Source organism: Giraffa tippelskirchi, chromosome 4, assembly GCF_054371585.1.
Source record: "Giraffa tippelskirchi isolate mGirTip1 chromosome 4, T2T-mGirTip1v1.2.pri, whole genome shotgun sequence".
In the NCBI taxonomy this organism is placed as follows: Eukaryota; Metazoa; Chordata; class Mammalia; order Artiodactyla; family Giraffidae; genus Giraffa; species Giraffa tippelskirchi.
The window spans coordinates 16,462,229-16,477,164 of record NC_137278.1 but is presented as its reverse complement, the minus strand read 5'-3'; the positions used below and the strand labels follow the sequence as shown (position 1 = coordinate 16,477,164).

Genomic DNA, 14,936 nt, shown 5'->3' with positions numbered 1-14,936 from the left:
TTTAATTCCAGAATAGAAGCTCCATTAAAGCATTCTTGTGTTGTTCATTGTGGCATCTGGAGCAACTGGGACAATGCCAAGTACTTAAGAGGTGTTCAAACATTACCTATGCTAATTAAACAAGAATACCAAATTACACTTTCTATTGCATAAATATTATTATCTCTTGCCAAAAAACAAAGGTGAGTTAAGATTTCTCTGAGCATAATGTGATGAACATTTTTCTAAACATAATTTTACTACCAATGCACTCCATTTTGTCGGAGGTAATCACAGCTGAATGTATTCAGATCTGCTGTCTGGTTATCTTATCTTAGGAACTGTCAACAATGGGATGAATATCCCATTTATCACCTCCAAGTTGGGACCTTTGGTGTACCTCCTTCATCATTTTGTTTTTCTGTTCTGAAGCCATTAATGTTCTTGTTGTTACAAGATCACTTAAAACTTTAGCAAGCACTTAAAGCTTTCTGAAATTAACCCTAGTCAGAAACTTTATGCCCCAAATGCCACGTGCTCATTCTTTCTTCCTTTTATAAACGAGCTTCTCACTTCTACCCCAGGTTTTTTCCTATGCTTCCAGGGATGTTTCACTTTGTACATTCAACAAAAGCGAGCACTCTTCTTTGGCCTGAGGCTAGCAGCAGAACTACATTCTATCAAAAGTGAAGTCCCACCTTAACCTTCTCATTAATCCTCCTATTAATTCAAAGGACATCTCCTATAGATCAATTCTGTTTTACATGAACATGGAATGAAACACATAACAGCAAGTGAAATGAAGACATTTCCTTACTCATTCTTGATCCAAGTCCACTTGAGTAGTGTTTTCTAAATTCTCACGTGAAATAAATATCATACCCCCTTTGTGGTAGATACCCTGAGAGGTGATGCCTAATGGGATGACTGTCCTTCCCTGGAATGTGGACAGGTCCTGTGACTTGTGTCTAACAGAATAAGGTAAAGATGGTACTCTATTGATTGGGTTATGTTACACAACAAAGGTGGATGCTATCACTCCAGGAGGACACTACATTATTTAAGATTATGACTTAGCAGAGAGCAGGCTTTTCTTGATGACTTTGAAGAAGCAAACAATCCTGCAGTGAAGTGCCGTGGAGAAGGCCAAGTGTCAGGGAGCCACAGTGGTCTAAGACCTGAGGGCAGCCACTGGGAGCCAAGGGTCTCAGTCATAAAACCATGAGGAGAAAAATTTGAGCAACAGCCTGAAAGAGCATGAAAATGGATTCTCCCCTAATGAGCCTCTGGGTCAGAACACAGACCAGCTAACACCTCAGTCACAGCCTGGAAAGACCCTGAGCAGAAGACTCAATTAAGCTATGCCTGGACTCCTGACCCATGGAAACCGGCCAGAAACTGGATGTTGGTGATAATTTGTTGCAGAGCAAGAATAAACTAATACATCCTTGTTTCTGAGATTTCATCCTATGAGATTTAAAATCAATGTAGTAATAATATATACTACTAGGAAACTAGGATGATTACGTTAAATATATATTGAAAGAGAGGAATTTAACTACCTCTAATACCATATATTGATGTCCCAAATGCTTTTCTAAACACAGAGGATGGACTAATAGAAAAAGGATGCAAGCTTTCTGGCTTCAATGAACCCACAGTATGGATGAAAGAGTCATTAACAGCGACAAAGCACCACAGAGATTTCCACTGCCAGCCCCGAGGGACTGACTGTAGCCCCTCTGCCACTGATGACAGCTGGAACTGGACATAATACAACGAAAAAGGTACTTGAGATCTCTGAAAGTTAAGGCATATCAGATGAACTGGGAACTGAAGTATAACAACTTACAACCAGAGTGACTTTCATAGATTTTTTTTCCCCTCTTTTGTATTCTCAAGGGTGCAACTGCTCCCAAATTGCAAAACTATGCAGCAGTCACCAACTGCAAAAGCAATACAGAAAAATATCAATAAAATCAAAAGCTCATTATTCCAAAATTTGGTGAAATGGATAAAGCATTCCCCAAAATGCCCATAAAAAAAAGACAAGATGCAAACTGCCTAAATCAAGAATCAAAGAGGAAATATAACTAGAGACCCTCAAGACTTTAGAAAGAGAATAATGGAATTTTATGAGCAATTTCAGGCCCTTCAGTGTGAAAAGGCCACATTGTGGCCCTTTCCCAGTGTGGAAAACGATAGTGACCTCAGTGTCTTTTATAAACCTCATGAAGAATTTGGTCTTTATTTGAGGACCAGTGTAAAGCCATTGAATAATGTTCAGCACACATAGAACAAAGTTCCTCTGTCTCAGAATGGATTTGGAGAAACAAACCATAATTAGGAGCCTATGGTGCTACTTGAGACAAGAGACCATCAGATTCCCACTTGTAGTGTTGCAGTGGTGATAAACAGACCTGAAAAGATTCTGGAACATCCATACAGCTAATGGATGAAATTTTGCATTGGCTTGGATATGGCACATGACAGCAAAGTGTCAAATATCAGTCTAAATCTGGAGTCCCTAAACATTTTAACATTTCAAGCTTTGAAGGCCACATGTGGACTCTTGCATATTTTTGTTCTTGGTTGATTTTATTCTGCTTCTTACTTTTCAGCAAAGATTTTTCAAATGTTTGGCTCATCCTTAGCTCATGAACAACACAGAACTAGGCACAGGTTGGATCCGCCTCGTGATGTAGGAGATTCTGGCTTTCATATGACAGTTGGTACCAGTGCCTTCTGTGGAGCAAGTGACGTGGTTCAGAGTAAATCCATCAGGGGATTACATTTTAAAATGTTGATCTTGAGCTGCTTTTGAGGTACCAGATGGAGATATCAAGTCATCACTTAGGTATACAGAATTGATGCTCAGAGGAGAAATCTGAGTAAACACATCATTCAGCACCATCTATGACTGTGGTAATAAAGGCAGAGATATGGATTAAAATGACTGAGGAGAGATAAATCCACGCACCTATGGACACCTTATCTTCGACAAAGGAGGCAAGAATATACAATGGAGAAAAGATAATCTCTTTAACAAGTAGTGCTGGGAAAACTGGTCAACCACTTGTAAAAGAATGAAATTAGAACACTTTCTAACACCATACACAAAAATAAACTCAAAATGGATTAAAGATCTAAACATAAGACCAGAAACTATAAAACTCCTAGAGGAAAACATAGGCAAAACACTCTCCGACATAAATCACAGCAAGATCCTCCATGACCCACCTCCCAGAATATTGAAAATAAAAGCAAAAATAAACAAATGGGACCTAATTACAATTAAAAGCTTTTGCACAACAAAGGAAACTATAAGCAAGGTGAAAAGACAGCCTTCAGAATGGGAGAAAATAATAGCAAACGAAGCAACAGACAAACAATTAATCTCAAAAATATACAAGCAACTCCTGCAGCTGAATTCCCGAAAAATAAACGACCCAATCAAAAAATGGGCCAAAGAACTAAACAGACATTTCTCCAAAGAAGACATACAGATGGCTAACAAACACATGAAAAGATGCTCAACATCACTCATTATTAGAGAAATGCAAATCAAAACCACAATGAGGTACCATTCCACACCAGTCAGAATGGCTGCTATCCAAAAGTCTATAAGCAATAAATGCTGGAGAGGATGTGGAGAAAAGGGAACCCTCTTACACTGTTGGTGGGAATGCAAACTAGTACAGCCACTATGGAGAACAGTGTGGAGATTCCTTAAAAAACTGGGAATAGAACTACCATATGACCCAGCAATCCCGCTGCTGGGCATACACACTGAGGAAACCAGAATTGAAACAGACACGTGTACCCCAATGTTCATCACAGCACTGTTTACAATAGCCAAGACATGGAAGCAACCTAGATGTCCATCAGCAGACGAACGGATAAGGAAGCTGTGGTACATATACACAATGGAATATTACTCAGCCATTAAAAAGAACACATTTGCATCAGTTCTATTGAGATGGATGAAACTGGAGCCCATTATACAGAGTGAAGTAAGCCAGAAAGAAAAACACCGATACAGTATACTAATGCATATATATGGAATTTGAAAGATGATAATGATAACCCTATATGCGAGACAGAATAAGAGACACAGATGCATGGAACAGTCTTATGGACCCTGAGGGAGAAGGTGAGGGTGGGACGTTCTGGGAGAATAGCATTGAAACATGTATATTATCATATGTAAACCAGAACACCATTCCAGGTTCGATGCATGAGACAAATGATCAGGGCTGGGCAATGGGATGACCCAGTGGGGTGGGATGGGGAGGGAGGTGGGAGGGGGGTCTAGGATGGGAAACACATGTAAACCCATGGCTGATTCATGTCAATGTATGGCAAAAACCACTACAATATTGTAAAGTAACTAGCCCCCAACTAAAATAAATAAATTTATTTAAAATAAATAAATAAATAAATAAAATGACTGGGAAAAGTTAGATGGGAAAGAAGAAAGAGTTTGGGGTTGAGTCTTGAGCAACTGCCTAAGTTAGTGTCTCAAATAAAGGTGATAAGCCTGCAACAGAAACAAAGGCAGTGGGCAGAAACATTGAAAGGAATTATATCAGGTTGTGTTAAAAAAAAAAAAAAAAAGGATTCCATTCACATGCTCATTTCTTCTCCAGAATTACACTCAAAATGGGGATTTAAGCTTTTGAGCGTGTGTGCATGCTCAGTCGTGTCTGACTTTTTGTGATTCTTTGAAATCACCAGGCTCTTCTGTCCATGGAATTTTCCAGGCAAGAATACCAGAATGGGTTGTCGTTTCCTCCTCCAGGGTATCTTCCCGATCCAGGGATTGAACTCATGTCTCCTGTATCTCCTACACTGGCAGGCAGGTTCTTTATCACTGTGCTACCTGGGGATCTCCAAGCTTATGAAAGTCCTCTCCAAAACAGCCTTCCAGATCCATGATGTCCCTCGGTTGTTTCATACACTATTAAGATAATACACTGCATTTTTATTAATATGTGAGGGTGATAGCAATCCTTTAAAATCTAATATTCATAATATGATATCGATTACTTAGAAGAATTACAGGGTCTTGTTTATTTAACATTCACACTTAACCTCTCTGCACCTAAAATAATGTTACCTTCCCCATGAACAATACAGAGATCCTAAAACATTTATTTTCCACTGCCTGTCTTCTGACTTCTAAGCCATATCGTTCTCACTGATTTCAGTTTTTTCCTGTTCCTTTTACATCACAGACTTCATTATTACTGTAGGATACAATTGATGATAGTTTAGATTCTTTTGCATATTTATTACTCTCTTTGCCCAACACTTCACTCAACACGTCACGATTCTCAGAAATTCCATGGGTGATAGTTTTCCTTCTGCCCAAAATATATCCTTTAGAAATTTCTCTAATATTGCCTGGAGGGAATTTGAGAGTTTCTACTAATAGGAAATATTTATTTTGTCCTCATTTTAAAATATATTTCATAATATATGCAATTATAATTACTATATATAAAATAATTATATAATACATATAATTGCATAATGATTATAATCATACATACATATAATTTTGCCTTGTCATTTATTTCCTCTTAGTATATTGAAAATTTTAATATTTTTTGGCTCTCATTGTGGCTTTCGAGAAGTCAAATATTGATCAAACTGTCATATTTGTAAATGTAATATTTATTTTTCTGTTTTAAAGATACTCTTTTTACCTTTGTTTATTTCTAGTTTTATTGTAATGAGTCTACGTAAGGATTTCTTTTTACTTACCCTGTTTGGGATTTCTGGATCTAAGGATTGATTTCTTTCAAAAATTCTAGGAAATTTTAAGTCACTATGTCCTTTAATATTGATTCTTCTCTCATTCTCTCTATTATCTCCTTCAGGAACTCCAATTTGATGCAAGTTAACAACTTCGATCTCCCCTGCGTGTGTTTCAAATTCACTCTCCTGTGTGACATCCGTTTATTTTCTCGATCATATTCCATGTGATGTCGTGATCCTGCAGCTGTCTGACCTTCTGTTTATTCTCTCCAACAGATTTTAATCTTAACTGTCATAGTGTTTTAATTTTTAATTACTTTAGTTCTCTCATTAACCTTATTTATTATTTTTCACTCTCTTGTTTTTGAACATGTTATCAAGTTTTCCTAATATCTTACTATACGTAATGTAGAGAAAGCCCCTCCCAAAGATGCCCATGCCCTAATCCATGGAATTTACAAATATATCACTTCAAATGGCAAAAGTGACTTTGCAGATGTGACTGAGATTGAAAGAGAAAGTGAAAGTGAAGTCGCTCGGTCGTGTCTGACTCTTTGTGACCCCATAGACCGTAGCCTACCAGGCTCCTCCGTTCATGGGATTTTCCAGGCAAGAATTCTGGAGTGGGTTGCCATTTCCTTCTCCAGGGGATCTTCCTGACCCAGGGATCGAACCTGGGTCTCCCACATTGTAGGCAGATGCTTTACCCTCTGAGCCCCCAGAGAAGCCCATAAGCCTGATTAGCCTCGATTATCCAGGCTGATCCGATCTAATCACATGCAGCCTTAAGAGGGGAGAATTTCTTCCCATAAGAAGTAGAAGAAGAACATAGTGGAGGCGAAAGCAGGGAGACCCCAAGTGGGAGAAGGGTTCAGTATACCTTTCCTGGCTCTGAGATGTAGGTGCTCCCAAAAAATAACCAAACAGAGGCCCCCAGACAACAGTCAGGAAGAAGATGGACCTTAATCTTACAACTGCCAAAACCCAGATTCTTCCAATAACCCTGTGAGCTTGGAAGTGAATTCTCCCAAAAACCTTCTCTTGAGACCCTACCAGAAACACTTACATTTTGCATTCCTAAACTGGAGCAGAGATCTCAGCTGAGCTAACTCCCAGAGCGAGATAATAAACTCTGTTGTTTCAAGACCCTAAATCGTGGTAATTTTTATAGCAACAATAGAAAACTGATACATCACATTAAATGACATATCAAAACTTTACCACTTAATGTGTGATCCAAAGACTGGCAACAATGGCAACCCCCTGGGAATTTATTAGAAATGCAGGATACTAGGGCCAACTCTCAGACTTACTGAGTTAGAATTCTAATCAAAATATAACTAAGTGAGTCCCCAGGTGGCTGCTAGCGGTAAAGAACCTGCCTGACAATGCAGGAGACATAAGAGACGCCAGTTCATTCAATCACTGGGTTGGGAAGATGCCCTGGAGGAGGGCATGACAAGCCACTCCACTATTCTTGCCTGGAGAATCCCATAGATAGAGGAGCTTGGCAGGCTACATTCCATAGGGTCGCAAAGAGTTGGGCACAACTGAAGTGACTCAGCATGCAGATGACTCATAAATGCCCAGAAGTAGTGTTCTAAGACATCCAGTATCTGGTTATGTCAACATCAAGGTCTTTGTGGTGAGTCTTGGTGTTTTTTTTTTTTTAATTTCTGCTCATGGTGCCTGGATCCTTTGCATTTTATAACTTACTGAGCATCCCATGATTGAAATTGTATGTATGGGATTTCCATATATGCATATGTTAACCGATTTTAACTGAGTGGATCTAGGATGGATCGGGGGTATCTACATTGCTAACCAAGGAAGTTCCTTCAGAAAGAAACTGTATCTGTTCTCATCTGGTGCTCGGGGACCCGCAGCTCTGGCTCACATCTTTCACCCTTCACAAGGAGGTGAGCTTGATCTCTAGACCTCTGTCAGCATCAGCTTCTGGTTTTGATTCTCGGGGGAGATGTCTTTGACCTTCAGCCTAGAACAAAAGGTAATTTCTCCATGTAGGGGACTGGGCAGGGAGTTTATTCTAGTTCATTCATAAGCTAAAGTCGAGGCTACTCAGAGTCACAGGTCAGGTGGGGAGACCTATTGGCCCTCCCACCGTGGGCAGGGCTTTGACTCTGTAGGACCCTATGGTCATTGTGGCCTTGAACACGGAGTCTTCTAATTACCCATTAACAAAGGACACCTTTGCTTTACTGTCCCGATCCACTCACTTTTCTGAGCTTTATCTTTCACACTCTGTTTGGCCTCTGAGAAAGTCAGAAAGAATTTCTTAAGGAATCATTGATGCCATTAAAAAAGATGATTTTTATATATTTACAGAAAAAAAAAATGCCCTCCCCAGGTAGCACAGTGGTAAAGAATCCACCTGCCATTGCAGAAGACACAAGAGACATGGGTTCGATCCCTGGGTTGGGAAGACCCCCTGGAGTAGGAAATAACAACCCACTCCATGGACAATCCCATACACATAGGAGCCTGGCAGGCTACAATCCATGGGGTCACAAACAGTCAGACAAGACTGAGCCACTGAGCAAAGAAAAATATCTCTAAGAATTGTAAAGTGATGGTATTTTGAATGTTTTCATCAGTAAGGTCATTTGAAGAGCTTGTTTCAGTCTACGGCCATACCACCCTGAACGCGCCCGATCTCGTCTGAAGAGCTTGTTTCATTGTGCTGCTATAAACACAACTCTCCAGTCACCAGGCTAGGCGACACATTACACACAAGGTAGGAAGGTGGCCCAACAGAGGGGTGGGGCCTCCATGGTCCTTATCCCCGGGGCTAGGATAATGTGGCATTTTATATCTTATTATTGAACTTGTCAGGTTGAGTCTATGCCATGTACTTGCATATGTAAGGCAAACGGGAATAAAGTCATATCTGGTTTCTATGAAGTTTTCAAGGTGAAAGTGTTGTTAACCTAAATGAGATCCCTCAGGATAGATATCCATGTCATACATTGAAATACAACCAGACTGAAGAGGGAAAACTTCAGGTGTGAAGTTTGAGATGTTTTCTCTTGAGGTTTCCCAGTGGCAATGTCAGCTATGCTACTGGTCTGGGCTCGGAGCAGAAATCTGGGCTGGAAAAATAAACATGGAGCGATTTGGGGCAACGTTAGGAAGAAACAGTATTTCACATTTTCAGTAGACAGGGCAGCTGGCTGGTCTTAGGGGAGAACAAATGCTGAAATTCACAAGGAAGGTTTCTTGGAGGAGAAGGGCTGTGGGAGCCACGGAGACTTAGGAGAAACATTTGCAAGTGAGAACGAATGATGTGCGCCGAGTGGTAAGGTTGCTCTGAGAATTCTGACAGCAGGCCCACCTGAGAGGGGTGGGCAGGAGACAGCGGTGTTTGTTTTCACAAGGAGATAATGAGGTAAACAATCTCCTATTTTCGAGTGGCATGATGTCGTGTGAGGTTATGTAATCTTCCTTTAAACAAACAAACAACCCAGAAAGAACAGAAGGGGAATACCATAAACATAAGCTGGAGGAACCTCCGGAAAGGTAATCTGTTAGGCTGTAGCGATGAGCGTCAGCCCTGCCTCCCCTAGCTTCTCTGGCTACAGGTGCTGCCTTTCAGCACCTGCAGAGTCCCAGCCCCCGGCACTTGCCTGTGGTCCAGTGGCTAAGACTTTGCCTTCCAATGCAGGGGTGCTGGTTCGATCCCTGGCTGGGGAGATGAGATCCCACATGGCTTGTGCCCCCAAAACCAAAACATAAAACAGAAACAATATTATAACAAATGCAATAAAGACTTTAAAAATGGTCCACATCAAAAAAAAAAAAAAAAGAGAGAGAGAGAAAGAATCCCAATACCAGAGGGGAGAAGCTATAGGACCTGGCTCCTAGAAGCATGGAAGTCTGCATTTAGCCAAAGAGGTATTTGCCCAGACCAGAGTCTAGTCCATGTGGATAGAGTCCTGTCTGCCCTCTGCCATCATTCCCCGTTTTCACGTGGACCCAGCAGTGCAGGACTCTCCGCATCCCTGCTGCCTGGCTGATCTTCCCCCCTGACCGCTCCATCCTAACCCCATCCTGCACTTGTCCTTAGACTCAGTCTCACACCTCATGCTGCTCCAATTCAACTCAACTCTGATATCTTCACTGCAGATGTCACCTTCTGCATCCAGCTTTAAGAGTAGGTCACCCTAGATGCTGACACTGGCCTGGATCAAGCAAAAGTTTGTTCCACCCCAATCCCGCCTTACTACAGTGTTACTGTAGTGTTGGAACACTGTTATTCAGGCTCTGGGTCTCAGGGTCTGAAGGCAGCTCAGCACCAGGTCTGACCTGGTTCCAGCTTTCTTCCCTAATGTCTTAGCTCAGGTCACCATTATTTGTTCATCCCTGTTGCTGAACCCAGGTGATTCTGCTCCATGAAACCTGGAAGTTTCTAGGAAAGCCATTCATTATTTTATTTCATAAATATGTATTACCTGGCTACTACAGGCCCTGCAGATTCCTTACTGTCTGAGCCACCAGGGAAGGCTGGAGATTCTGCAGCACCAACAAAAATAAAATCCCTGTCCTTGGGAGACGTGTCCCACTCATTTGCAACCCCATGGACTATAGCCCACCAGGCTCCTCTGTCCATGGGATTTCCCAGGCAAGAATACTGGAGTAGGTTTCCATTCCCTTCTCTAGGGGATCTTCCCCACCCAGGGATCGAACCCACATCTCCTGCATTGTAGGTGGATTCTTTACCACTGAACCACCAGGGAAGTCCCATGGGGCATTAGATGGTGTTGAATGTGATGAAGAACAATAAAGGAAAATGAGGGAAAAGAAATTTCCAGGGGAGGTGAGGGAGGGGGGTCCCTATTTTTAGAGTGCCTGAAGATGGGTCTCTCAAATAGAGTGATATTTAAGCAAAGGGGCAAGACCCTGTTCAGCGCTGTGGGGCATCCATTCTGGATTGTGAAGTACACGTGGAGTGGCCAGACACTGAAGAAATTCTAGTTCAGAAACTCTACTGCGGAAGAGAACCTTATGATGAGACTTGCCCACCAGGCCACGTGGACGGGCTCTGCACGAATCATTAGTGAGCTGGTGCTCACTCAGCCACCGTTTTGAAAACGATTACCTCTCTGTCTTTAGCAGGTCCTGAGGGGAAGCATTTGATAGCTCTAATTCTCTCAAAATATTTGTTATGAGTAAAAAGGTAAAATTGAAAATAGAATTGGTCACTGAGCTTTTGTTCTTTCAATGATATTTACTTAAATAATATAAAAGAAGTGTTGCCACTATGGTGTATTGAGAATCTGGTTTATTCAAGCTCATCACATACTTTGTCTCTGTAGACTCTGTCACTTGGGAAAAACAGTTCCCATTTTACCCATAGGGCCCAAGGTCACATATTCAGTTTGAAACTAGAAATCAAATACAGACTTAATTGAATTTAAAAAATGTTGATGTTTTCAACATATAATCCTTACTCCTTCTCACGGGGTTTAGCCTGTTAAACTGTCCCATATTCGTATGGAAATACTAAACAATCTTGGCATTTGCCCCATGGTAATGCAAATATAAAGGGTTAATTTTGAAGCCAGAACCAGCTGCAAAATTTCTAGGCAGTTGAACTAAAATTCAGGAAAAAAATTTTTTTTTCTTTAACCAAGTCTCTAGTCTCTGGTCCAAAATGAGAAGACTTTGTCATTTAGATGAAAAAAAGTTTTGCCAAATTTGATTTGAGGTGGTAAATTTTCAGCTGTAGGAGACCCTGTCAATTATATGGATATCATTAGAACCCAAAACAGAGCTAACAAAGGTAGCACATTTTCACAAAACTGCAGAAGCTTGATTTAATCAGTGAGAATTTCTTCTTCACACAGATTTTTGTTATCTCACTTAGCTCCAGGGGCCCCTTAATGACAAATTAGCAAGGTGCTACTGTATTGTAACTGGAAGACATTTTATCACATTGACATTCAGCATTGTGACCTACTTCTTGCTAGACAGAAAATTAATATCTGCACTGGCTACAGAATTAGCTTGTTTTTTAGATTATTTTATACTTAAAATCTGCCTTCATGTGAAGCAGGTTTTCATCTGGAAGCCAACTTTGTTTCCATTTTGTTTTATTAGTGATATTTACAAGAACAAACCAGTCCATCCTAAAGGAAATCAACCCTGAATATTCCTTGGAAGGACTGATACTGAAGCTCCAATACTTTGGCCACCTGATGCAAAGAGCCAACTCATCAGAAAAGATCCTGATGTTGGGAAAGATTGAAGGCAAAAGGAGAAGGGGATGACAGGATGAGATGGTTGGATGGCATCACCAACTCAGTGGACATGAATTTGGGCAAACTCCAGGAGATAGTGGAAGACAGAGGAGTCTGGCATGCTGCAGTCCATGGAGCTGCAAAGAGTTGCAAACAACTTAGCAACTGAACCACAACAAAAACAATTACCATGGATGAGATGTGTTTTTGCTGACCTTGCAGACATCTTGATTACTTATTTGACTTCCAGTGCACTAAAGTGGGCAAGATAAATAACATTACCTCCATCTCATGGCTTAGGAAACTTAGCATCAGAAGTTAGACTCATTTGTCCAAGCACGTGCAGTTGATGAGGACTTCAAGGAGATTCAAATGCCCTTCTGTCAGAATCCAAAGATGCTCCTACCTGGACCAGACCATCATCATCAAACTAAAGAAGGTCCACTCAAAAGAGAAGCAGAAATCAATCAAAATTTCAAGTTGAAGCCTCATCTTAGCAGGTGTCCTGCGCTACTATAGATCTTCTAGCTGCAACAAAGAGAAAACCCTCTTCCAAACCAAATGATCTAATTGAGAGTTATATGAATACATCTGAGCTCCCCAGGTATTCCTCCAGCATGCAAATATGATCCCAAGTACCATTAAAAAAAAAAATACATTCATTTTGATAAGTTTATACTCAGAGCTGAACCAGCTATTATATATACATTGAATCACATTCCAAAAGAACAGAAACTGTATCTTCACATGTTTCTTCATGAAGACAGAACAGTTTTCTTGATAGTAAGAGAATATGGTTGATGATAAAAGAACATATTATCCTGTTTCATTGACTACATCTTTGTGGGAAGAGCTAACAAAAGTAAAATCACACTGGAGGGCAATGGGAACCAACAGGCAAGCCAAGCCACCTGAGTGTACTCCCAGGAAGGGCGATTTGCTTGGGGCCTTGACTGTAGTTGAAGTCTCAGGATTCTCCGCAGTGTTTCTCTTCTAAGCACAATTTTACTTCGCCAATGACTAAGGTCAGGACATGAACAGATGGCAGCTGGCATTTCCAAACTGTCGCTTTTTGGAAAGATTTGGGAGAAAGACTTGAAGGGTCCTAAACTGAAAAACCTAAAATTTATAAAGAAATCACCTTTAAAACAGAGGTCAAATAAGTGTTGATTTCTTCTTTTAAGGAAAGGATGTTCAAATTCAGATAGATGTTTTATTCATTTTTACTTTTAGTGTGTGAAAGTGTTAGTCTCTCAGTCGTGTCCAACTCTTTGTGACCCCATGGACTGCCTGCCAGGCTCCTCCTCTGTCCATGGAATTCTCCGGGCAGAATACTAGAGCAGGTTGCCATTCCCTTCTGCAGGGGATGTTCCCAACCCAGGGATCAAACCTGGGTCTCCTGCATTGGCAAACAGGTTCTTTACCACTAAGCCACCAGGGAAACCCCAGTGTACAAATAATGAATGCTTATTTGGACAGATGGAAAGTACAGAGAATAAAAAAAGGAAAAGAAAGAAAAAAATATGTATAATCTCTTTAGAAATAAGGGAGCATTGCTATCAACTTGATTTGACTTATGTTAACCCAACTGTGGGGAGGAGATATCTTTTTTAATTTCTTCATAACCTTTTTGGAGTTTGTCTTTTTTACACACTATAGCCTTATAATAAGTATGTTTGTATTACACAATGACATCATACTGTATATACTATCAGTAAAGTATTATCAGGCTTTTGTATTAACAAGTCATTATAATGTTCACTATATGTATGTTACAATGTTTAGACAATGTTCATTGTTATTTCAGTGGCTGGGCCATTCCATCAAATGGGTGTAATATTTTTATTGATATAGCCTTAAATAAGATTGCAGTTGATTAATTTTTGTTGTTGTTTTTATTTTAAGAAACACTTCGATGAACATCTTTGTGTATACATATCTTGGCACTTCTAATAATTTTCTTAGCATAAATTCCTCGAGTCAGGTCAAAGCAACAAACATTTTTAAAGCTTTTAATGCAATCTGTAGAGAGGTTACAACAAATTATTTTCATACAATCTGTGTGCGAGCATGCCATACCTCCTCACCCTCTTCAACACTGTATATTTTTATTATGTTTCATCACTGTCAGTCTCAGCAGTACAAGAAAACAGTAGCTCATTCTTGTCTTAATTCAGCCTACCCCTTTCAAGCTATACTCAACACCATACAAATCCAGCACAAGACTTTAGGATATTTGGACTTTATGCTAGACATTTTTTCATCCTATATTTTTAAATGTTTTCTTTCCAAGCTACTTTCCATTTTCTGCCTCACTCTCTTCTGAATGCCCAGTACTTACTTCAAACAGAAAACCTAAAGAATGGAGCTTGAGAACTGCAGTTTCCTGGTTATCTCGCTGCTCAGTAGCAGAGAACAGCAGAAAGGGAACAGACTGTGTCCCAGAGCCCCTGCCTCATACAGTTCCTAGAAACAGATACCCAAGTTCAGAGAAAACCATAATTCGAAAAGATACATGGACCCCAGTGTCCATTGGACTGTGGACAATAGCCAGGACATGGAAGCAACCTAAATGTCCACTGACAGATGAATGAATAGAGAATGTGTGGCACATATATACAGTGGAATACCACTCAGCCATAAAAAAGAATGAAATAATATCATTTCTAGCAACATAGACGGACCTAGAGATTCTCATCCTAAGTGAAGCAAGACAGACAGAGCAAGACAAAATCATATATTATCACATATATGGAATCTAAAAGCAAAAAATAAAATAAAAGACGCAAATGAACTTATTTCCAAAACAGAAGGAGATTCACAGACACAGAAAGAAAACCTTTTGCTGGTTACCAAAAGGAACGAGGAGATGAGAGGAGGGGTAAATGAGAAGGTTGGGGTTAATATATACATGCTGCTGTGTATAAGACAGGGAGC

The 14,936-nt window shown here is 40.3% G+C and overlaps 1 protein-coding gene across 2 annotated transcripts in view; it reads right to left on the bottom strand.

Annotated features, from left to right (window-relative positions):
• RNF144A (ring finger protein 144A) overlaps positions 1-14,936 on the bottom strand; it is a 206,231-nt gene that overhangs the window by 27,950 nt on the left and 163,345 nt on the right. Inside the window, exon 9 of one of the 2 annotated variants that reach the window (XM_081597099.1) lies at positions 9,387-9,469. The exons of the other annotated variant lie outside the window; for it this stretch is intronic. Coding sequence (XP_081453225.1) covers positions 9,401-9,469 — 69 coding nt within the window. The 3' untranslated portion in view covers positions 9,387-9,400. Of the gene's footprint in view, positions 1-9,386; positions 9,470-14,936 lie in introns of those variants that run through there. 2 annotated transcript variants of the gene reach the window in all.